General features: G+C 46.0%; 2 protein-coding genes across 5 annotated transcripts in view; both read right to left on the reverse strand.

The window, feature by feature from the left end:
• The window catches only part of GNAL (G protein subunit alpha L), an 85,688-nt gene that overhangs the window by 6,341 nt on the left and 53,282 nt on the right, over positions 1-26,065 (reverse strand). For all 4 annotated transcript variants that reach the window (XM_082640725.1, XM_082640728.1, XM_082640727.1 and 1 more), the window contains one exon: positions 21,929-22,026. In XM_082640725.1, the coding sequence (XP_082496851.1) occupies positions 21,929-22,026 (98 nt within the window). The remainder of the gene's footprint in view (positions 1-21,928; positions 22,027-26,065) is intronic.
• On the reverse strand, positions 5,109-7,563 carry CHMP1B (charged multivesicular body protein 1B). Its single transcript, XM_082640708.1, has one exon. The coding sequence runs from the start codon at positions 7,419-7,421 to the stop codon at positions 6,822-6,824; it is 600 nt and encodes a 199-aa protein (XP_082496834.1). The 5' UTR covers positions 7,422-7,563; the 3' UTR covers positions 5,109-6,821.

Consider the following 26,065-nt stretch of genomic DNA (forward strand, 5'->3'; position numbering starts at 1 on the left):
TTCATGGATTTCAAGTTTGTGCAATGGAGGTAAAATGTGAAAATTCCCCGGATGTGAATGTTTCCCTGGACATTTGAGAGCCTCTCTAAGGAGTAAAGGCTAGCAGTTGATTTCTGCCAGACTTTTGACTTAATCTTTGGTTCAACTGGTGTATTTCCCACATGTTGTAGTAGGACTTCTTCAAAATGGGGCTCTTAAGATAATATATAGAGAGAGGAGTTTTAAAAGGATCTTCCAAATCATGCACAGAATTTTGTATGACTAAAAGTTAAAAGGTTGTCTCCCTAAATACGCCACTGCGTGTTATGCCAAAAAATTAACAAGATCTAAGAATTCCACTTGTAGACCATTCACTCCCACTAGATAAAGAGTCATAGGACAATAACAAAATACAATTATAGAAAGTTGCCCCCCGGACTTCCCCGGTGGTCCAGTGGTTAAGACTCCGTGCTCCCACTGCAGGGGCCTGGGTTTGATCCCTGGTTGGGGAACTAGAGCCCACATGCAGCAACTAAGACCGGGTGCAGCCAAATAAATAAGTAAATAAATAAATATTAAAAAGAAATGTCACCCCCACCCCCACCCTTATGGTCACTTTAAGAAAAGCAGTTAAAAAGCAATTTACTTTGATTGCTCTTCACTGTTTCCTGCTACAGCTGAGGATATTTGTGTTTACAGAAGTGTTTTTATTTTGGCCACTGGGATGCCCCTCTGCTTGACATTGGCACGAAACAGCAATTCACTGTTCATTTCTCATCTGTCTGCCACCCCAGTAACTCGAAACTGCAGGGTTCTTGTGGGCCAGGGGCGGAGGTTGAGGGGGAATGGTGAAAAGATGAAGCTATCCTGTTATATGCCTTTGAACAACTGGATCTCAGGAAAAGCACCAACGACATTTAATTAAAATGATTTCTTTTATGAAAACTGCAGCAAGTCGAAGCTGTGTCAAGCCAAGCGTCAACTACAAATTGGCATTTTCCATTGGCACTTGCCGTCCACCTCTACAAGGATTAACTCTTGTGTTGCTGCAGCTGCTGACTGTCAACACCCCCTGAAAGGAGTTCTGGTGGACAGCAAAAACGAGGCACTCTGTGCTCCAGGAAGAACTGGCAGAACAAGTCTTCAGAGAGTTAGATGTTTTCAGAAGCCGATTTTATGAGCCCAATTCTTGTATCTGTTCATATCTAGAAAATCCTTCATGGTGACGACTGCTCCTCGTGACTAGCAGAAACCTTCTGCAAAATAGTATGTGCTCAGTTGCATGTGTTCCCCTTTCACCAAAATCACATCTATGCTGACCTTCCCCCACCCCCCGCCCCGCCTCTTCGGAGCCGTTGCTCAGAGCTCTCTGGGATGCTGTCTCCTGGGCTGTAGTCCTCATTTTGCCCCAAATAAAACAACTCGCAACGCTCAGGTTGTGCATTTTCTTAAATCGACACAAGTAAAACCCTTTTCTCAGTGTCTTACTGAAATTCACTTCATGATGATGTAAAAAATTTGATGTAAAAACTACTGGAGGCAAATGTTAGCAGTAGTGACAGAGCATCAGCCTGATCTAATGTGCAGCAGGGCTGAGATCCGGGTCACGTCAGAGGCGGTCCTCGGACCAGAGCCCGGGCATCGGGATTGCGGCTGAGCCAGAGCCGGGGTGGATGAGTGACCCACGTGCCCCTGGATGTCTGAGAAGCATCATGCCTTTTCCACCCCTGCCCTGGCCTGTCCTCTCCCGTCACCTGGATGGCACACCTGCTGACTCACATCCTGTTCCCGCCCTCAGAGTGAAGTCCACCCTGAATCTGGCATCTGAGCCCTTTGCAATGCGTCCCATCTCTTCCTTGTTCTTCTTGATGGCAAACCCTCCACTCCAGTCAAATCCCCATGTAGTTTTTGGCTTTCCAGACCTTTGTGTAATCCCCACTTTTTTTTCTTTGAAGCCTCAGATTGAACCCAACCTCTTCTAAGAAGCCAATTCTATGGAACAGAATTGAGAGCCCAGAAACAAATCCACACACATATGGACAACTGATTTATGGCAAAGGAGCAAAGAACATACAGTGGAGAAAGGATGGTCTCTTCCATAACTGGTGTTGGGGAAGCTGGACAGCTACGTGGAAAATAATCACAATGGACCACTACCTCACACCCTACATAAAAATCAAACTCAAAATGGATTAAAGACTTGAATGCAAGACCTGAAACCATAGAATTCCTAAAAGAAAACATAGGCAGTATGCTCCTTGACATTGGTCCTAGCAGTATCTTTCTAGATATGTCTCCTCAGGCAAGGGAAACAAAAGCAAAAATAAACAAATGGGACTGCATCAAGCTAAAAAGATTCTGCACAGCAAAGGAAACCAGCAACAAAACAAGAAGACAACCTACCAAATGGGAGAAGGTATTTGTAAATCATATATCTGATAAGGGGTTAATATCCACACTATATAAAGAACTCACATGACTCAATAACAAAAAAACAAACAACATGATTTAAAAATGGGCAGAAGTGCTGAAGAGACATTTTTCCAAAGAAGACATACAGGTGGCCAACAGGCACATGAAAAGATGCTCACCACTGCTAACCATCCAAAAAACCACAATGAGATTATCACCTCACACCTGTTAGGATGGCTGTTATCAAAGGCAAGTAATAACAAGTGTTGGTGAGGATGTGGAGAAAAGGGAGCCCTTGTACACTGTTGATGGGAATGTAAATTGGTGCAGCCACTGTGGAAAACAGTATGGATACTCCTCAAAAAATTAAAAACAGAACAACTACTTATGGACCCGCAATTCCACTCCTAGGTATTTATCCAAAGAAAATAGAAACACTAATTCCAGAATATCTGCACCCCAATGTTTATAGCAGCATTACTTACGATAGCTGAGATATGGAAACAACCTTAAGTGTCCATCGACAGATGAATGGATAAAGAAGATATGATATACACACACACACACACACAGGAATATTATTCAACCACACAAAGAAGGAAATCTTGCCATTTGTGACAACACAGATGGACCTTGAGGGTATTATGCTAAGTGAAGTAAGGCAGATGGTGAAAGAAAATACAGTATGATTTCACTCATGCGTGGACTATAAAAAAAACAATCAAACAAAACCCCAAAATAAATGAACAGGCCAAACCAAATAAAAACAAACACGTAGATACAGAGAACAGAGTAGTGGTTACCAGAGGGGGAGAGGCAGGGGGAGGGGGAAATGGGTGAAGGGGATCGACTGTGAGGTGTTGGCTGGAAATGAAATTTTTGGTGGCAAGCTTGCTGTAGTGTGTACACAATTAGAATGTTGTAAACATGAAACTTATGTGTCATAAACCAGTGCTGCTTCAAAAAAAAAAAAAGAAAAAAGAAACCAGTTTTAGGACACTATAATCCCATCCTCCATGTAGTTTGTTTCATGATTTGATTAGCTCGGAACACACCTTACATCGTGATTTCCCCCCTTGTATAAGTTGAGTTATAAAACACACGGTGCGTAAAGAGCACTGACATTACTCATCTTGATGACTCTGTCGCACCTGTGTACACTTGTGTATTTTCCTCTTTTTGCTTGTGCCTTATCTACCTAACTCCACTGAGGACCGTTTAAGGCAGAAGCATGTCTTTATTTCTAGAAAGAAGCCCCGGACAGCCAGCATCTGACACCCCTCAGTCTAAATCTTTTACTGTATTCAGCTGTTCTCAACAAACACTGCTGAATTGTTTGTGCTGACACCATTCAGGAGGGATGGAGGATGTACAAACCCTAAAGAGCAGGAGCAAATACCTCAGTTTGGAGAAACACGCTGAAGGAAGAGGACAGGGTGGTCCTGAGGGTACATCTGGGCTCTGCTGAGGGCCCCGCACCCACTGTGGTGCTGTCACTGGGGAGCTCTGGGCGAGGTCACGCGTGACAGCACCCAAGGGAGATCTGCATTCACACCTACTGAGCTGGGTAGACCACCTGATGCCCAGGAACCATGACTGAGATGCACTGGTCCTGCCCCACATGGAACCTACTATCTGGTTGTAGGAAAACAAACCCCGGTACACCAGGCAGGCACTGTCTCATTCCAACCAGTTGATTAAAAGAAAAAAAGAGATGGGGACCTGCTCATCAGTTTGTTCAATGACCACAGGCTCACAGCTTTTTGCCAACAGCACCCGAGGTCCTGAGCTTTGGATTTTGGCTACGGAAATGCCTCCAAGAGGGTGTCATGCCTGTTGCAGAGGAGGAATCTAGGACATGAGGTGCCTCACTCCTGCTCAATGAGGTGCGGTTGTCTGGCTGACCCTGAGATCACGTTCAGTGAATAAGGTTGTCAGATGGGTGCTTACTTTAGGTGGCACCTTTCCAAATCGAAGACAGCAGGGTGAGCACACGGCACCCTCATCTGAAAGGCACACACACATTAAGGCTCCTTCAGGAAGAAGCACCTGTAGTAAGAAAGGTCTCCAATAGTGCAGTTGTCATCTGAACTGAAATAAACTAAATAGTTCCTAAAGTAAACTTAAAAGTTTATTCTAAATCCATTTGGAAACTGTGAATTTGAAGGCAGAAAAATACAAAGGAGAAATAAGAGCAAAAATTATACTAGTAGTTGCATGGAAGATGAACCATTTCCTTGGTATGTTTGAGCTGGATCCTTTTTGAAATTCTCTCTTTAGCCTAGGCAAGTTTCAGTATGAGGAAGAACCTTGTTGCCATGAAGAAACTATTACAGTAAAGAAATAACAACTTGGAATTCTAGAAATATGCATGCAAACAAATCCAGGTGCTAAAGGTAAGTCTGGAAAAATACTATGCTTTCTGAACCAAATCAACCTCTAAATTCTTTTTCCTTAAATAGCTTTGTAAACAGGATGTACAGTAAGTATGCAATAACATGCAGTTTAAAATGATTTATTTGACAAACTTCTGTGGTTCATATTCCAGCATTTCATCAACTGCAAAACTGAGGAAATAATTCATGGGCCTGGTATGCTTTTGAAAATATTTGTTTCATAAAAATGTACATTCATATAGTTTGAAATGAACATATTTTAAGAAAGTTCAAGCATATATAAGCATTGTTTAATCTCACAAAATATATTAGTTTTGTTGGGAATTATCTGCACTATAAAAGGGTCCTCAATTTACCAAAGGATCAACACCAAGCTATTATTTAAGTTGTAATGATGTTTTCAGTCTAAAGAGGGCTTAGGACTCATGCTGTGCTCACACACAGCTGCCTCTGGGCAACCTTGTGGATGAGGAGACACCAAAAGGGACTAGTTCTAGAAAGAGGATGTGGGGCAGACGACTGGCAGGTGTCCCTTACAGAAGACTTTGGAACAACATCCAGTCACACATAATGACACTTATATACGAGGGTCAGTCCTTATCTGCACACAACTCTTCATTTTTTTTTCCCCCTTAATACACACACATTCATACAGGAGGACATGTTGTAACAGTGAATACTTGGTTCTCAATCTTTCAAAGGGCTTGGAAGAGTCCCTTTAATTATTTTCTGAAATACCTGAATTCTCTCCAGTGAAGGGAAGAGGAAATTTAAAATATCCTTAAGTGTTTAACTTAGATTAATATGCTCGCCAAGGCAAAAGCAAGTTGCTGTTCTCCATGTTTTGCGGTTCTGAGAAAGTGGTAGCTACAGGCTCTGCTTTTTCACTTTTACTTTACACACCACCATTCCAGAAAGATGGAAGGCAGCACATCTGGGCTCTGGCCTGAGAGGGTCGAGCCTACCGTCTGACCCTGCATCTGTCCTTCCCAGACTTCCAGGCGGCTGCATGTATGTGTAAGGGATTTGCATGGCTAAGCCAAACACTCCAACTTGTATTTCCGAGGTTTTAAAAGAGCTGTTGCTCTCAAGACAAGATAATAAATGCAAATAATTAGAACCTAAAATGCAGTTCTAATTTTATTTCTATTTTTGATTAAAATCAAAACAAAACCTACATACACACAGTCCCAGGGCTTTCTCAAACCAATCAACGGTTCTTTGGCAACGTCAGAGTAATGTGACTGTCGTGCTAATTGCCATACTTTAAAAGAAGTCTAATTAAATAGGAAAATAACTAGAAACGTGAGAGAGAAGTTCACTTGGAAAAAACTGTCTTACTAACGTTAAACCTTGTAAATCTTAAAACCATAAATGAACACTTTTCTCTTATGATAAATGGAAGTTACATGGCATTTTTTCCAGTTATAAAAGACAACTACCATAAGAAAAATTTATAGGACGTAAACAGTAACTGAACATTATGCAGGAAAGTCGTAAAGTAATTTTAGTGTAAGTTATGAGAACAGATGAATAGTCACCTTTAGTCTGGATCTGATGACAATAAAGGATACACAGAATAGCACTGCCCATGAAATAAATCTCTTAATGAGGTGTTGATAGCGCTGTAATCAACCTAAGTAATCACCTCCCCTCAACTCTAGATATTATCGACTGCACAAAATTAAAAAGAAAACCTTCAATTCTGGTAATTCGGGCAGAATACTGAATGCACGGGAACTAGAGTTTTGACCAAATTTTTGAGAAAGATTCATATACACCAAATTAAGCAGATCTGTTAAAAGGCAGCTATAAAAATGCACATGATAACAAGCTATACAGAACTTTCAAATCCATTTAAGAGTGGAGAAGGCCTGAGACGTCTTCGTGTATCTGGAGAGCACTGTAAAACCCAAAGGCAGAAGCATCTTGAGTAAGAGCAGTTCAGCATTCAGGCCGGTTCCGTGTTTCTAGCGTAGAGTATCCGTCTTCGAAGGTGGCTGCGGCCGGGACGCCTGAGAGCGGGTTCCGCGGTCACACTTGGTCCCGCAGGCGGGCCAGCCTCTGGGACAGTTCGTCCTGCTCGGCCGAGGCCACGCTTGTGCCCACGGAGCCGGTCTGGCCCTGCGGCAGCTCCATGTTGAGGTCGAGGCCGGCCTCGTCTGCCATTTCTTGCAGCAGCATATCCACCTGGCCCTGGGGAGTGGTCAGCGTCGTCGTACTGCTCATCGTGTCCTCCATCTGCTGCGTCTGCACGTCCAGCGTCTCGAACTGGTGCTCGAACTTGTCCATCAGGGCGGAGATCTTCTCGAGATTCATGGTCTTCAACGTCGCGTCCATCGACTTAACCACACCGGCCATCGACTTGGTCACCTTGCCCATCGTCACGGCCGTCTGGACCCTGGCGGCCACCGCGTCCACCCGCGCGCTCATCCTCAGGAAATTCACCGCCTGGTTCTTCTGGCGAATCGCGTTCTCGGCGTGAATCCTCGCAACTTCCATGTTGCCCTTCTGAATGGCCTTTTTAATCTTGGCCTTTTCGGCCTTTTCCTCCTTGTCGCATTTTTTGGCACTCCTGCCCAGTTCTTTGGCCGCGAACTTTAGGTTGAACAGGTGTTTCTCCATGTTGGACATGATCGGATGGCTCCCGGGGGTCGGCGGCCGGAGCCGAGGTGGAAGCCAGAGGAGGTAGGAAAAGAACGACCGCTCCCGGCCGCCGCTCCTTTGTTTTGGTCCCACTTCCCGTTTCTGCCGCACGCGGCGCAGACCGTGACGTCATCGCTCGGCGCCGGGAGCGGGGCCGGCGGGGCGCACGGCGTATGGGGCGTGGCTCCCGGACCTGGACCAGGCGCACCTGGTCCCAGGGGGCCAGATGGTGCAGCGCTGACCGCGGCCCCTCTGACCCCCGCGCTCGCCGTCTGCACCGAGTTCCCCGCCCCCGCACCAGTTGTTAAAGTACTGAAGCATTAGTAAATTCACGGAAATGCGTGTCCACACACTTTCGTAGGCACGGACAGGACTGTCTGGAGCTGCACATAAAAACTCTCCAACCTTGGTGGCCTGAGGTGTCCGGCCAGAGGTTGGAAACCAGGAAGCTGTCCTGAGGTTAGTAGACCTCAGCCTTCTCCATCTGCTCTGGCAACTTCCACTTTCTCAGGGGAACGTGGACCGTTAAGAATTAAAAGTACGAAACAGAAAAAGTTGTATCACTGACCTGCGCCTCGGTCTTTGAGGACAATCTGGTTGCAGCCTGTGACATCGTTTTACTGCAGTGGGTGAAAATACCTTCTGGTCCGTGGACCACCTCGTCTATGCTGTAGCTGAAGGTCAGCTTGTAGATGAGTTGCCAGCAACTCCAAACATACAAAAATCCTTGTGTGGTTTAGTAATAAAAGACCCATCTTTTGCTGACATGATTCTGTTTGATATTTTATAAATATCCAAGGAACTTCACTCACATTTCATTTTGACACGAAACTGTCATTTTAAATTATGCAGGCAGAGGATGGTGAAGTACTGGGACCCACACCCACTGGCGTAGATCAAAACTGTCACTATGTATTATACCCTTTAGAAGTGCAGGCTTTCAGATGGCAGCAGACTGTGCTGTGGCTTTTTTCTTTTAGGAAGATTCCTCCCGTACAGCAATAACAACATAGCAGGGCCCAACCTGCCCTAAGGAGCTAGGCTGAAAATGAACTCTGAGAGTAATTCTGTTTGAGAAAGTTTTAATCCAAAGTGTCACCATCCCTTTGGGCCTCGTGTGATAGTTTGCCAGTGGTGCTGTTGCACATGCATTTTCCTAAAACCCAGCTCTGGTTATATCACTCTCTTGCTCCAAAACCTGAGCAGAAAGGCACGCGGCGAACACGGTCCCCACCCTCCCTTTTCTTTCCCTCCCCACGCAGTCAAGCCAGACTGAGCTTGGAGGCTGAACACCATTTGTGTCCCTTGGTCAGTGTGGATGAGGAGGGATGGTCCTCCGGACACTGTCCCCACTCCCTGGGCTTCTAGCCGTCGCATCTCTGACTGTTGTGATCCTGCCCCTGCTCAAAGCTGCTTCTCCAGGACCCCCGCTCTGTGCTATCCCCTTACCCCGCACAGCACACATGTCAGACTGCCTGGCACGGGGTCCGGGTACCTATTATATTACGAACTCCGTGGAGGCAGAGAACAGTCTTATTCCTCCCCCCCCGACCCCCGTGGAACCCAGCACACGCTCTGCAAACAGCAGGCACTGAACCCAGTAAGGTTTTGCTGAGTTGAACTGTGGCTGAGAGGGGCTAAGACGTTACCCTCGTCAGCAGCTTAGCCAAGATTATTATTTTTCCCTAAAGCAGAACTCTTTCTGTTCACATGAGACATTCCTAGAAACAGAATATAAAAGACCAATAAAGGGAAGAAGTCTGTTTGAAGTGGGGCTTAGAGGGCCCCACCCCCTCCACTGCTCACCCACTGTCCCCCCAACCCCCGCCTTTTCTTTTGGGTCCCTTGCAGTCAGCAAGCCAGTTCCTTGACCATTACCCATGGCCTGTTCCATTAGGTGACAGGGTTTGGAATATAAGCCTGAGAAACCTTGACAGATTATGAGGATAATGACAACTAACATATTAAGTCCTGATGTGCTGGGTTGTTCTGGCCAGTTTGCATGAATTGACCCATGTCATCCTCATAAACCCTAGGAGGTAGACTCTGTTAACACCTCCATCCTACAGGCCAGGGAACTGAAGCACAGCACGCTAAGCCACTGGCTGGGTCCACAGCTGCTGAGTGTGAGGAATGGGATTCCAGGGCTGCAGTGGGACAAGTAAGAAACAATGGGGGATGCAGTAAGTTAACATGGGATCCAGTGGAGTTATCATTTCTACTTAAAGGAAGAGGTTGATGCAGCAGGAGTTGTTTTGAGACAGCTGAGGACTGGACTGACCACAAGGTTAACAGGAGCTAAGGAGGGCTGCTCAGAGAAGTTGACAGCCCCTGCTACGCTTGCTGACCGAGGCGGGTCTCCTCTGGTTGCTGGGCAGCCTGGACTCCAGACTTCAGCTGAGGACTCCAGAGGCCCGGGCAGACTGGACGCCGAGGGGAGGCTGACCTCGCCGTGGGCCCTGCTTCCCAGGCCCAGCCCTCTGCTTTCTTCTCTGACACCCCAGCCACCCCACTGTGCTCAGTATGACCCAGGCTGAAGCTCTCATGGTCACTTTCCTAGAGCCAGCTTCCTTCTGAGCCCAATGTCCCAATGACCTGCTGACCCCGGAGAGCTGGGGGTGCAAGGCCATTGGCAAGTCCTCCCACTGACTGCTCAATCCTTCCCCCCAAACCTGCTCCTCCTGCTAAAGGGCACTTCCATGCACCCAGCTGTTCAGGTCAGATTCTTAGGAATCATCTGGAACCACCCGCTTTTGAAAGTTCACTGCTTGGCACCAGGTACCAGTCACCCTCAGGGACACACGGAAGCTCAGTGTGTTTCTGCTGAACATATGACTACAGGCGAAGGACCCGGCACTGGGCACATACCCCCTTGGTGGCCATTTCCAGGAGTGCATGACATACACCACTGCATGTATTATATATATAATTTTCCTCACTATTCATTTAGGACCACAGCCATAATGTGAGACTCCGAGACTCCTCAAACCTTGGGAAATCGCAAAGCCATTGTCCCTCAAATTATATTAACATAATGTCCAGGTTGAAAACAAAAACAAGAAAGCGTTAGAAGGAAACAGAAAAGTCGCCCCTGAGTGGACTGCCGCGATGCTCCGCACAGGTGCAGCTGGGAAACGCCCGGTCAGTGGTCCTCATGGTGGCAGCACAGCCTGAGTCCCCCTGTCCTGATGGCCTAATCACACAGACACAGGGATTCTCCTGCTCTATGCTGAACACCTTACTGATCTGACGACAGGCTGAAAATGAAACCTCAACACTCTAGGCTCTGAAGACTTCCGGGATTTCCCTTGGTGCAGAGGAAAGCAATCCCTACTGCGCCCAGCCGTTCACAGAAGGAGCCTCCACACACCTTCCTGGTCCTCTTTGCAATAAAGAACAATCTGATTCAGAAAACAGCAATAGCAGTAATTCTTTTTTTTTAAGTCTCTAAATATTAATTTCCCCGCTTGAGTTTTGTTAAAACATGACTCCAGATTCTCTTCAGTTTGGTCTTATTTTAGGACGATTTTGGACTTTCCCAACAAAAGAGCAATGTGAAAGCAAGAGGGGGAGGCCTGGGTGTGACCCTGACTGGGAGTCAGGGCACCAGGCGCTGGTCCCTTCTGGTAAAGCTGGGTGATTCCTCATGTGATCCAGTGTAGACCAGCTCACTTCTACGGGCCTCAGTTTCCTCATTTGTAACACTGGAAAGGGAGGACCTAGGATCTAACAGTCGTGCCTTCATCAGGTCCTGGAACCGGGGGAGGCTGCTCAAAACTATTAAATTAAAAAAAAATCCCTAAATTCAAATAATTCAGGCAAAGGCTCAAAATAGTGTGTTTTGGCCAAGATGTGAAACAGTGAAGACTCTCATACACTACTGGTGGGAGTGTCAGTAGATATAACCTCTCTTTTTTATCTAATAAAGTTAAAAAGTGCACCCCCATGAGCACCAGTTCTGCTTGCAATGATCCACCCCAGAGAAACGCTTGCATGTGTGCCCCGGGTACAAAACAAGATGTCATGACCTAAACCTGCAAACAATGTAACTGTGAACAGAACAGAGATACGAATTGTGGCAGATTTTTACAATCGAATACTACATAGCAATGAAAATAAATAGCTACACCCGTACTCAAAGCATGAATACATCCTAAAAACTTAACTGGAGCAAAAGGAACAGACCAAAATGGTACACACGGCATAATTCCATTAAAAAAATCCCTAAAACAATCTGTAGAGATTCGTTTTAAGATTTACTTAGAGAAAAAAATGTACTGTTTAACTTGTTTTTCTCCTGGCAATTTGTGATGGATGTTGCGAGATCTCGTGTGGAACACGCAGAGAAGATTCAGCAAAAGGGAGAAGGCGGACTGTGTCTATCTTTATGTTACTCCTCCATATACAAAAGTTTGTAGGAAGAAAATCTCCTTTGGTGAGAAAATCTCCTCCTCCTGCCTCAAAGGGACAGATGAACATAAGCAGAGAGTAAGGAACTGTGGTCGGAAAACAAAGACCTGAAATATTTCACGGTCTGGGACATGTGCCAGCACGCCTCTTCCCACCACTCTTTCCATTCGTCACTGGGAATCTTTATTCTGCTACTTCTTCTTTATTTTTAAGAAAAGCTTATTCCCTGCAGAGAAACGTGTTGCAGTACCTAACAGCTGCCTGGCTGCCTGATGGGAAGTAGGTCAACTTGCGGCCACTGCTCTGGGTGGGAAGGGATTTCAGGACCACAGGTCCGGGGCAGGTGGACAGGACTGCTCGCTGGTCCAGCCGGGCTGCAGAGGGGACCGCTCTCCAGGAGCCTGGAGGCTGACGGTTCTCACATAAGTTTTTTTTCCCTTAAACTTGAACATTCAGCTTACAAGCCGTATGTTAAAAACAGCTACTGTGCACCCTGGGCAGTAAATCTGCTGCACATCACAGCCCTGTCTAGGCCTGCTCTGGCAGCTCCTTCTGGGAATAATGGAAACATTAGAAGCAGAGCGTCCTCAGGGCTTGGTGGGGTTGAGTGTCGGGACCCAACCCTGGGCCCCTCATTGCCGCTCCTGGTACCCGTGTGTGCAGCTGATACACCCACATCCTTAATCAGTGCTGTATCTGACCCATCCCGAGACACAGCTTTTAAGTATCATCCTATCACAGTTAAATTAAGCTTAAGTGGGTCACGTGATTTAAAATACCCATGGCCACAGAACAGAGGACAGTGCTGACAGCCATGTACTCTGAGAACCACTTAAAGTCCCTTCAGGTCTAGTTTAACCCACACTGTCCACATAAAGGAAGGAGTCCCAGGCCATTAGTGCCCAAGCTCGCAATTTCTTTTGTTCAAGGAGGAGCTGCAATTAAGCTGTTGAGCCAAAACATAAAGGTTTTGTTAGTTTAAGCTGATATCTTTAGTTAGGAAGCAAAACAGGATGAGAACTCCACTATAACCTAACTCAATGAATCCTACTAGAAATAACTTAAAACTTCTATTTAAAACGTGAAAAATCCTGTTAAAAAAGCCGGATACTTGTTAACACTCCTACATTGCTATAATTACTAAGATAGCCTTCAGTTTCTCTGAGACAGTGAACACTTGTGGTCTGAAGGAGGCCAAAGGTAGGTATTTTTAAAAGCAGTGTCAGCTTTAAAATGGTTTTGAACTAAGTCATTAGATACAAGGTATCTGAACTAAAATAAACTGGCTATGCTTTCTTATTCTACTATTTGGTGGACTTGGGGCGGACGCTTCCAGCTCACACCTGTTTCCACAAGTACTGCCTGGCTCGAGGCTCGGGATGTACGGCGGGGGTGGGAGGTGGGGACAGGTAAGTAATCCACACGCATGATGCATTTATACTGTTCCACAAAGCAGAGGGGTGCATTTCCCCCGCATTTCTTTTTTTGGAAGGGTCGCCACAATTGGGGCACAGAGGTGCTGGAGGAGCTTCCCTGATAAATCTGCCTAGTGAGGCTAGGTTCTAGCAGATATTTCTATTCCAGGAACCACTAGGCTGCCTTGAGGCATGTTTAACTGTGTCCTAAATATAATAAATCCCAGCCAGGGTTAACATCTGGAAAACAATACTGAACAGTAAACTCTAGCATACTGTGGGAGAGAGAAAATGTATTTTCAGAGCAGTTTAGGGGTTAAAAGAGAGTTCAGAGCTCCCTGAATTTCAGCTTACACGAATGGGGGAAATACTGCAAATTCTTCAATGTCTTTCACGTGAAATAAAGCAAGGAAATAGCACAGGTGGTGTCCACCGTGTCGTGTGCCTGTCACAGCTCCGGGACGCAGGTCCCGCCACCTCCCAGGTCCTGAAGAGGCAGCTGACCGAGGGTAGGCCAGCCTGAGAAGCAGGGGGTCAACTGAGGGCTTCCCGATGCAGACAGCCTTGTGGGGGCCCAGGGCCACCCTGTCGTCAGAGACCAGATACACCACTGTGCCACACCAGCACACCATGTATCAGAGGAAGAACCGCAGTGAGAAACAGGACCTCCAATCTGTGCTCACTTCACGCCAAATTTCTCATTTTAGAAGGGATCTGAGATGTCGTTAAACATGGTCAATTGAGGATAATAAAATGTATCCTTTCTTGGAAAAATGATGTAAGTCTTGTCAGTTTTAGAAGAGGATATATTGGGGTTTCCCTGGTGGTGCAGTGGTTAAGAGTCAGCCTGTCAATGCAGGGGCATGGGTTCGATCCCTGGTCCGGGAAGATCCCATATGCCACGGAGCAACTAAGCCCATGCAGGAGCTACAACTACTGAGCCTGTGTGCCACAACTACTGAAGCCCGCACACCTAGAGCCCGTGCTCTGCAGTAAAGAGAAGCCACCGCAATGAGAAACCAGCGCACCACAACAAAGAGTAGCCCCCGCTCGCTGCAACTAGAGAAAGCCTGCACGCAGCAACGAAGACCCAACGCAGCCTAAAATAAATTTATAAAAAAAAAAGAAGATATATTTAGTTACTGCATACATCTTAACAGAGAGTCACGGCAAAGTGACTTCTTTCTGAGCCCCCGTAGCTAGCATGAGGAATCCTTCATTCCTTCTCCTCAGAAACAATGCCTGGCCCTCGAGGTTCACATCGATGGAGAACAGGATGGGAAACACTGAGTTCCAAGCACTTAACTGTGATCACGTGGATAAAACTGTTAGCGAGCACACGGGAATTCCATCTGTGCTTAGTAAGTTAATATAAGAACAGAATGAAGCTTGTATTTGAAAGGTAGCTTTCTATTGGTATCATGGAGTCTAATTATTATGTGATCAATGGAACTTGGTGTAAGAAAGAAGGACGGTTTTACTTCCTTTTTTGAAAGCTTTCTTTGATGTGAAATTACCAAAGGGCAGCTTCCTCACTCCCTGAATCATACTTAAAAGGCTGTAATTACATTTCTTGACAGTGTGAACACATGCTCACTGTTTACTGGAAGGAGGGAAGTCCTTGTGGAATGTACTATTTACTAGAGCAGCCCGTTTTCTCTGAGCAGAAGTGAATGCTTCTGCTCGAAAGGAGGCCATGTGAAAACCGGAACCAGCCTTTCGTCCTGTCAAGGCTGAACAACAGTCATTGTCTGATTAGACCACATTTGTTTCTCCTTTCATCGTATGATGGACATTTGCGTTATTTCCACTTTCTGGCTATTTTGAATAACGCTGCTATGAACAGATATTGTGCCTTTATCTGAGTTTTAGAGGAAGATGAATTCTGTACAAACGAGAATGAACAGTTAAAATGTAAAAGTCCATTCATGTAACAGTTGCTTTCTGAACACCTACTATGTGCTGGGCTTTGTTCCAGGCATGGTGGGGAACAGCCAGCAGTGGCCCACTGACCAATCCATAATGGAGAGTTTAAAATACCTGATTAGATTTACTTATTCATTCAACAAATATTTAATGAGATGTTACTGTGTCAGGCACTGTATGGAGAAGAACAGCTCAAAATCCTATGGAAATAACTTCTTATAAAATTACCTGCCAGTTTCCATAAAGATATTTTTTAGAGATATCAAGACATCTTTTCAGTATGGGAATCGTATTTTGAATCAGTATTTTTATTTTTCTATTCCTCCTCTTCCCTTTTCTTTCAGCAGCATACCTGTACTGCCAGCTCAAGCACACAGGTGAGACAGAGATCCTTTTATAGGGTCAGAAGCATTCACTTCTGTGAAGCAATCGTTCACCACTTTTTTTTTTTTTTGCGGTATGCAGGCCTCTCACTGCTGTGGCCTCTCCCATCGCGGAGCACAGGCTCCAGACGCGCAGGCTCAGCGGCCATGGGTCACGGGCCCCACTGTTCTGCGGCATGTGGGATCCTCCCGGACTGGGGCACGAACCCGTGTCCCCTGCATCAGCAGGCGGACTCTCAACCACTGCGCCACCAGGGAAGCCCTCCACAGCAAACCCAGCAGCATGGGGCCTGGAGAGCTCCCCTGCTGTGGACACACCCATGTGCTGGGAGGGGGGACCCCCAACTCCGCAGAACAGAAGCTCCTACCCTCAGGACCCTCCCAGGCCTTGCCCTGGGGACCTCTTCATCTGGATGTTCACCTGTGTCCTTTATCATATCTTTTAATAAACCGGTAAACGTTAAGTAGGCGTTTTCCTGAATTCTGTGAGCTGTTCTAGCAGAAAACTGATTCCGAGGTGGAGGAGGACACGGGCACCTCTGATCTGCAGTCAGGTGGGACAGACGTGGGGGGTCCCCTGGGGACCTCGTCGTGATTGGCACCTGAAGTGGGGCGTCTCGTGGCCTGAGCCCTTACCCTGTGGGGCCTGAGGATCTCCGGGAAGAGAGTGTCAGAACTGAGTTAAATGGTGGGACACCCAGCTGGTGTAACACATCTGGTGTCAGAGTGTGGTCACAGTGGAAGCAAAGAGGACCCACGAGGGAAGTGCAGGTTCCCACCCTCAGGACCCTCTCAGAAGCTGCTTCTCGGGGTGAAGTTTCCGAAGAGGGCAGAGGAGAACCAGGCTGACCCACTTATACTGAGATATTTGCATGTAATTTATTCTTCATACTTAAAAACATTACTGCCCATAAACAGGAGCACTTCCAATGCTACAGATCCAGAAAATGAATCTGAAAATAAACTTGGCTGAAATGAAGGTCAAAATGAGGGTTCAGAAGCACTCGGGTAATTGTTTGGATATTTAGTGAGTTAATATTATATAGTAACACGCATATTTAAAATTATAGTTTATTTTACAATGACCTAAAAATCCACTTTGAAGTTGAAACTTCATTTTTGTGAATAATTTCCAGATTGTCCTGAAAGCTCACATTCAAGGACTTGCAAGCCCTGAGATCCAGGCTGGTGTGGAGGGGACAAACGGGGTCCCCATGGGCTCCTGCCAGACGGCAAAGGGCACACGTGGGAAATCACTACACCTTTCTCACTGTTCTTTTCTTTTGGGGGGATATTCTCTCCTTTCCAGAGTGTTCTAAAACCAATTATGTAAATGGATGTATACGAAAGGTGAGTATCACGTAAACACATGTGTGCAAAGCGTGAGAACCTACATACACTCTAAGCTGTAGAGTTTCAAGTTAGATTAAGCAGAGTATGATTTTATAAACCTGTTCTAAAGATCCAATTTTCCAGGGACTTCCCTGGTGGCTCAGTGGTTAAGAATCCCCGCCTGCTAATGCACGGGACACGGGTTTGAGTCCTGGTCTGGGTATATCACATGCTGCGGAGCAACTAAGCCCACGAGCCACAACTACTGAGCCCGTGAGCCATAACTACTGAGCCCGCAAGCCACAACTACTGAGCCCACGTGCCATAGCTACTGAAGCCCACGTGCCCTAGAGCCCATGCTCCGCAACAAAGAGAAGCCACCGCAATGAGAAGTCCGCGCACCGCAACAAAGAGTAGCCCCCGCTCTCCCCAACTAGAGAAAGCCTGCGTGCAGCAACCAAGAACCCAACGCAGCCAAAAATAAATAAATAAATAAATAAATAAATAAATAAATAAATAAAATCAGATTTTCCCTGATTTCCTTTCTCCCAAAATAGCTGTTTCCATGGCTACATAATCACTTATTATTAGCACTTAGAGGAAACGCATTTTGGGGGATAATGCAGCAGAGATTGTTTTTAATTTTCACAGTGGGAACTGGGGACCTCTGTATGAAATATAATCTCTGCTAATTTGCTCAGCTTGCTTGATGCTGCAAAGACACTCATTTTAACCAAATGTACAACCCTTGAAGTTCATAATAATGATTGTTCCCACGCTCCTCCAGCCAGGCTGGTCCTGGTATTGGATGGTGCAGTGCCCACCCCGCCTGCTGCAGCCCTGCTTGGGGATGCAGAGGTGGCCGCTGGCCGGGGTGACCAGGGACAAGGCTGCCCGGCTGGAGCAAACCCGTCTGCCCTGTTTCCTCTGGGCCCTGGCCTGAGGGTTATGGGATGGCCCCACGGGTCAGCAGAGAGGGACAGAGAGGTTGTGATGTCTCGGGCTTCAGTGGCTCTGAGAGACTCAGAACAAAGCTCCCCTTTCCTGAAGGAGCCTTAGCAAGTGTCCGCGCCTTGCATGCCAGGTAGCACACACAGACCTGAGCAGACTTTCTCATTTTTATATGAAAGGTGATTTATAACTTGGGAGCTCCACGTGCGCCCGTGTGTCACGGCCTGGAGAGGGGGTGGCGGGTACGAAGAAGCGGCCCTTAAAATGCTTGCTTAGACTTGAACCTGTTGTTGGGAAGAGGACCGAGAGGAGGCAGGACTTCTGCTCTCACGAGTCCTCACCAAGACTGACTGGTGGTGCCATTGCTTGTCCTGCCCTGGACCCTTCCCTCCCCCATAATATTTCTTTTTTTAAATTGAGATATAATCCACATAACATAAACCTCACCATTTTGAAGTACACAAGTCAGCGGGTTTTAGAATATTTAGAACCATCACTACGATTCAGTTCCAGAACATTCTCATTATCCCCAAAAGAAACCCCGTACCCTTTAACAGTCACTCTCAATTTCCCCCTCCCCCAGCCCCTGGCAACCACTAATCTACTTCCTGTCTCTATGAATTTGCCTGTTCCGGGCATTTCATACAACTGGACTCATTCGATATGTGGCCTTTATGTCTGGCTTCTTTCACTGAGCCTCACGTTTTCAAGGTTCATCCATGTTGAACCATGTGTTGGTGCTTCGTTCCCTTTTATGGCTAAATAAGATCCCATTGTGTGGCCAGACCACGTCTGTTCACCCAATTATCCTTTCATGGACATTTGCATTGTTTGCACTTTTTGGCTGTTGTGGATAATGCTGCTGTGAACATTCATGTACACATTTTTATGTGGATGCATGTTTTTAATTCTCTTGGGTGTATACCCAGGGGAGAAACTGCCAGGTTCCTCTGTGTTTAAGCTTTTGAGTTACTGTGGCGAGACCATCCTTGGATTCTTCACTGGCAGCTCAGCCCCCCTGGGAAGCGCCTCTTCCCCCAAATATTCCCGTGGTTTCTGCCATGGAAGAAATGACTTCAACAGGGCTTAGAATGAATCCCTTCTTAATTAGCACTTGGGCTCAAAACACAAGACTGCTGAGCAGGTAACACAGTGACTTAGAGTCACACCGAGATGTTGGCAGATCTTTTCTCAGAGGATTCAGAAGAGAGAGGAAAAGACCTGTCAGAACCCTGGAATCTGCCAGGGCAAAGCTCAGTGCCCCATCGGCCCCGTGCTGAGCCCCGGGCTCCCAATCTGCCCATTCACTTATTTCCAATAGCCCTGATTTCATGCAAGAACTCCCACTAAGGAGCCAGGTCTTTGAGGAGGAACAACAAGCACTCCCCAAGGAACTGGAACTCTGGGGCACTGGGCAAGCCGGCATGAGCGTCCTGGTCCCAGGACATCCCTGGTTGGACATTGAAATGTCCTTTCTGTCCTTTATTTCATGAGCAAAGGTGATGGGAGGTGGAAGTAGCTATGTTCCTTCAACATCTTATTTGGCAGCAAAAAAACATCTGTCTCCATGTGTCGGTCTAACAAGAGTTACTGAAATATTACTTGTTTTTGAAATGTCTCATCCCCAACCTCAACATCTGAGTGCAGAGGAAAAACAAGATTGTTATTAAGAGACAAAGGTTGCTGACCTAACCTGATTCCCATGCATATTAAAATGGATTAAAAAAGCAAAGCTGGGGGCCTCCCTGGTGGCGCAGTGGTTGAGAGTCCGCCTGCCGATGCAGGGGATGCGGGTTCGTGCCCCGGTCTGGGAGGATCCCATATGCCGCGGAGCGGCTGGGCCCGTGAGCCATGGCCGCTGGGCCTGCGCGTCCGGAGCCTGTGCTCCGCAACGGGAGAGGCCACAACAGTGAGAGGCCCGCATACCGCAAAAAGAAAAAAAAAAAAAAAAAAAAAAAGCAAAGCTGGGACGTTATGATTGACCCAGATAGTGAGGTTTAGGGGGGAACAGCTTTCTGTGATTCTGCCGAGCCCAGAGTGAAGACTGCAGGAACCTTGGTGTTTTATTTTTGACGAGCCTGGGGTCTTGACCTCGTGCCTCAGAGTTACACTCTCTGTAATTTGAAAGTATGGAACTGAAAGAAATAGCAGAGCTTGGCGGGGGCTCCCCGCCCCGCTACCCCCCAGGTGGGAACCCTGATCTCAGTGGCCTCAGGTTACCCCCTGGACCTCAGTTCCCACTTTGGAGACACAGCAGCAAGAGCTCAGGAGGGCTCACGTGTGCCAGGTGCCACTCTGGGGTCTTCGGGTCTCTATTTAACCCTACAACAACTGTACAGGAACACAGCCCATAATTTTATCCCCATGGAAGTAACCTGCCCAAACTCTCTGCTCTTGGCAGCAGAGCAAAGATCTGGATCCTGACTGCCTGTTGTCAAAGCTCATGCTGCTTCTTTTTGTCAAATTTACTTTGCATATTCTATTTTAAAGTAAACCATTAATTCTATCGCTATGGTGATGCGTTGTCTCTTTTTATAAGAAAGATAAAACTCCTAATGCGACATTGAAGGGCGCTCTGGTCCAGAGGAGACTTCGCTCAAGAAATACTGGGAACCACCATCAGACACATTCCCCCAGAACCTCAAACGCAAACCTATATGAATGTTAAATGTTATCTCCAGCTGCGCTAGAAATTCCCTCTGGCATCACAGCTAGACTTCCCCAAACCAGAGCTTGATGGCATCCTGTCCTCCATAAATGACATCTCCTGGGTCCCTGTCCCAATAACGGCCCCGGGGTCATCCTCATTGACCCCCTCTTTCCTCCACCTCCCTTGTTCAATCCAGTGCCTGGCTCTGTCCCTGAGGCCCCAGGCTCACCTCCACGGCCACCACCTGCCTGGGTGCACCCACGGGTCTCTGCCGCCTCCGTTTCACCCTCCACGTAGCACCAGAGTGACCTGACAGCCTCACTCTTCCAGCCGATGGCCACTCGCTGCGTCCGGAGGAAAATCCACGTTCCCTGGCCTGGGAGGGTGTGGCCCCTCGACCCCTCTCGCCTGTCCACGGCCACCTCCATCACTGCTGGGCGCCCACAATGCTTCCTGTCAGTGCTGGGGACATGCCCGTGTCCCCTCCTGGGCCCTGCCCACCCCACTCAGCACCCCTCGCCCGTGACAGGTGATGGAGCCTGAGCTCTGAGGGGTGAGGAGGGCCCGGGGGCGGCCGCACCTCCCTGTCCTTAAAGTCAGTATTCACAGTGTAGTTCTAAATAGTGTAGATTTGGTCCCAAATACTGTGAATTCCCAGGTTTTACGCCTCTGGAACCTTTTCCACAAGTATGGATTTTTAGAGTTTATAGACTTAAAGTGTAAAAAAGCTTATTTCTTGCTGCCCAAAGAGTTATCTAAGACAAACTTTAAATACAGTTTTTGTTATCAAACGAGCAAACACAGCTAAAACTCATTAATTAACCTTCTTCTGGGGACCATTATGCTGTAATAGTTATAGACTGAATCTAAAATAGTGAAAGATAGGAAATAGGAAAACGAGAATTTCAGGTTACAACAATGAGCCAGCCTTGGCACCAGAGTCCTTTGCTTATTTCTCCTCATACATTTTTTCATCATATATTTACTTATTATTTTAATTACCATCTACTCTTGAGGTTCTAGTCTACTTCAAATGTGTGTAGGATGATCTCATTACTTTAAGTAAGAGCTTCGGCTTGACTGCAGATGTGGATTATTTAAATTTTAATTTGGGGGCCCCGGCTCCAAAATTAAAGTATAGTAATGAACACCTAAGTATGTTATAATTTATGAACATGCCTGTAACTCTATAGAAGGCAAAAAATGACTAGAACTGAATACAAAGATCGAGGTAAAATGAATACAGCTGCTTCTGGTTCTTCCCTGAAACACTGCCTCCTGCTGGATTTTCAGTTTTGCACCTACTAAACTCATCTTATGTTAAAAGCTGGTTTCTGCAATGAGCCGTTAATTATTTGTTCCTTGTACTTAAGGAAGTTCAGAGATTCTGGGAGGGGAGCACGGATTGGTCCTCGTGGACAGACTCACTATTGGGCGCAGTCGATGAGCTGGTACTCGTTGGACCTCTCGAAGCAGGCCTTCACACCTTCGTCATCCCAGAGCTTCTTCACGTGATCGAAGAATTCCTGAAGTTTGAAAAAGTTACAGATAAGAAAACCCATGTGTTACCTTCTTCCGAAAGTAAAAAGTAGAAAGAAAATGCCAAAAACATTTGCAGGGAGTGAATAAATTGTTTTCTTCGTGGAGGTCGACTCCACACATGGGGTGGAAGGCCCAGATCTCACCACTCAATCTACTGGTCAAACATTCTTATTGTTCCAGAAAGTTCCCCAAAGTGGAAATGACAAGTCAAAAATTAATGACATTCACCAACTATCAATACAACTAAGAATTTAAAGTTCTTAGGACTCAATGACCTGACTAGCAGAATGGCCATTTCAGCCGTGAAAAAACATGCTTGTTACAATGGCAAGTTCTGTTTTAGCTGCTTCTTTTAAATTTTCTAGGTGAGCCACAATTATGAATAGACATGGTTGAGCAGACGGGTTAAATTCAGCCCCAAAGCATTAGGTACATAAGAAAGAAACTTTTAAAATTACACCCTTTGGGGATAGTGATTTACTGTTTTTGACCTTTTTAGAAACTCTGAGTTAAGCGTGAACTGGGATTTTTGGTTCACACACTGTGCGCAGGCCCATCCCTTACGGCACCAGCAGCCTCTGAAATAGGAGCCTGTCTACCTCAGTAAAGGTGGCTCTACGAATCTGTATTTCCAAAATTATCCAAATTAAATGAACAGTGCTATGGAAGCAGACAACTATACATTAGCAGCTAAATATAACAAAAGCTACATAAATTTTCACAAAACTCTTTGTTAGAATATTTATATCCCCTCCCAAACCAGGAAGCACCGATTTCCATCTCTGCTCTGCAGGAGAGGGTCTGGGGTGACCCCGCCAGGAAGCAGTCGAGGCTGCTCTCCCTAAGAATCAGCGCAGATTCTTTGCAGGAAAAAACAAGACCTGAGTTGGTTCACGATTCCATACAAGGGTGGATCCAAGTATTGAGGGGCCTGATGCTTATACAACTTGTGGACCCTCTTTGAAAAAAAGGAACACAGAATTATGAGTACAAATCAGGTACAAGACCTGGGAGGGGGAGCAGGGGGCCCTGAGGGCAGCTTCACCAGGTTCTAGTCCATCCCAGCCTGACTCCCAGTGTCGGGAACAGCTTTTAAGCTTGTGCCGCACGTCTCTGTACTATCGTGTCTGCCTGTCTGTCCTCATCAACAACAAACCCAAACTGCCCACAGGTGACAGGAAGGGACAGTCTCCACGCCAAGGAGAGGAGCTGGACCCTCAGCTTTTATCCTATCTCCCTGGATTGATGCTTCCTTCTGGAATCTTCCAGGGCCGCTCCCATCACTCCACTGAAGGAGTCTGTGGGCTTCCTTGAAAAATTTCCTTCAAAGAGCCAAATGAGGAGACAGACACACACACACACACACACACACACACACACACACACACACCCCAGGTCTAAAGAGAAATGCTCTATTGTGCTATTATCCGGACGGTCCAGGAGGGCAGTCATACCCCTGTCGCGGTGATATTGGGATTTGAGCCCCACTTTCCCCCTACTGCAAATCCCTGTGCAGTGGTCCTGGAAGAAAGTTCCTTACTGTCTTTAACAAGTGTCAGAATCATTTTTTCTTCAATAGTCTGAGCAGAAGCCTTTGAGACAGAGTCACAGAGGGGTGCTCGACCCAAGAAACAAAATGCACTGTTCCTGGGGACGTGTCGACAGCATGGTGAGATAGGAACCGTGAGCGCCGGGATCTTACAGCAGGCGCTGTGGACAACACGGAGGAGACAGAACAGGCTTGATCTGCTGCTTTGTCTTCCTTGTTGGGAAACAAGACGCGGGGCTAGACCAGGGCCAGGTCCCCAGGATTCCCTACGTTTACTCTTTAAGGAGTTCTCAGATCTTCGTGGAAAATTCCAGGGCTGCTGCTGCTGTGGCCCCTTCACCTTTTTATTAGGGAAAATGTCACACTTACACAAGGAGGGAGAATGCCCCCTGGGCACTCACTACCCACAGGCAGATTCCACACTCATCAAGTGGCTATTCTCTTTTATCTGTATCTCAGCCCTTTTCTCCCACCTTTATTATTTAATAGCAGTTCTCTCACACCATATTATTTTATTTCAACATTATTTCTAAAAGATAAAGCTTTAGAAGTCATAGCCACAATACCACAATCTCAAATAAAAATACATAAACCAGTAAAGAAATGATTCTGTAAAATCATTAACCACTGCAGCTTCTTTAGCTGTGCTCAAACATTTGTCCAGAGCCTGGCTAGAATTCTCGTACATTTGTTAAAACAACTGGGAAATAAATATGAGGAATACTTTTAGTATGCCTCCGTTAGCAACTAAGATGAATAATACTAAATAAAAATAATATCAATGGTGTGTGTGTGTGTGTGTGTGTGTGTGTGTGTGTCTGAAAAGGTGATTCACAGTGAAGTCTCACTTGTTTTTGACATCTGAGAGTTGAGAGACACTGAGAGCATAAAAAGAAAATTACTAAATGACATTTCTTAATTTTTTCTGTATTATTGAATTTGAGAATTACCTTGTGATCTTCATATATTTAGCAACTGAAATACATGGTCATTTATGTCATTTTAATTCAAAGGAGTTTGAGTTGTGTTATAGAAAATAAACATGATAATGATACCAAATTAAACCTACTTTTAAAAAGCAAGGCTTTAAATTTTCATAGCATAATTTTGATGTTTAAATCAAAATTTAAACTAAAATTAAATACCCAACTCCTCCATTTCCTATTACAGCACTTTCCTTCTCGTTCTGCTGTTTACGCCTTCCTGTAGGTATAAAGTGTACTCAAAGCGAGCCTGGAATTCTCAGGTAGGTAACAATTTTTAAAAAAATTTTTAGGGCTTCCCTGGTGGCGCAGTGGTTGAGAGTCCGCCTGCCGATGCAGGGGACACGGGTTTGTGCCCCGGTCCGGGAAGATCCCACATGCCGCAGAGCGGCTGGGCCCGTGAGCCATGGCCGCTGAGCCTGTGCGTCCGGAGCCTGTGCTCCACAATGGGAGAGGCCACAACAATGAGAGGCCCGCGTACTGAAAAAAAAAATTTTTTTTTAATTCTTCATAACTGCTTTAAAACAGAAATAAATGTCTGCCAATAAGAAATGAAAAAAAAATTATTGCATGATTTCTCTGCTAATGTAATACAATAAAACAACTTTTGGTTACACTGACACTTAAGATTCACTTTTTGTTTTGGACATAACAATCAAAAGCATAATATTTCTTATCTGGTGAAAGGCACCCAGGTCTCAGATGGAGCTGTTCCCACATGTGGTGCTCTGTCCTGAGGGTGGTGGAAATCCTTACTGGGTTGAGTGAAAAATGTTATTCCTAGGATGTCTTACGGAAAATATTCCTCTTTAATTTTAGTGTAATACTTTTTTGCATCTCTCAAGAAAATGCTTTACCAATTTCATTATTAATTTTTAATCCTCTGGGGTCCTGTGACTTTTCTGCTGCTTTCATTTATGTCACTGAATTGACCACCAAGAAGCTCAGAAATCCCGTTTGGGGGTTGGTCCCAGCTTGCGTGTAGACCTTGCCTTTATGCTCTGGGTACCAACTTCACCTCTGCTACCACATCCCTCACTCACCTGTTCCTAGCTTCCTTCTGCCATACTTTGTTTTTTTAAATTAACTTGTATTATAACTTTGTGAGTGGCACTAAATCCTTTCTGGAACACGCTGGAGCAAAAATAAATGATTACCGGAACTTTCCATGGTAATGCAGTGAACAACGGCCACCACCACCATCAAATGGGCCTCAGAAACAGGCAGTTTCAGTCAGGAGAGTAGCCATTTAAGTAGAATTTTCTAAAGCTCAAGTTTGGGTCTGATTCATTTAAAATACACCTACTCAGTTTTACCCCTCAGGGAGTAGAACGATCTAATAGGTTTCTGTCATTTCTTTTTTCATATATCTGGTGGATGTCAAGTTGAAGGTCTGTGTGGGATCCGTCACGCCTGGTTATTTATAATCTCTGTCCATCCTCAGGCCTAAGTTAATACAGGATGCTTCAAATTCTATTTAGAAACAACTTT

The sequence above is a fragment of the Mesoplodon mirus genome (genome assembly GCF_964341445.2).
Source record: "Mesoplodon mirus genome assembly, chromosome: 13".
Taxonomy (NCBI): Eukaryota; Metazoa; Chordata; class Mammalia; order Artiodactyla; family Ziphiidae; genus Mesoplodon; species Mesoplodon mirus.

Coding starts and splice junctions, on each gene's coding strand:
- CHMP1B (XM_082640708.1), bottom strand. CDS start 7,421: ATGTCCAACATGGAGAAACACCTGTTCAACCTAAAGTTCGCGGCCAAA.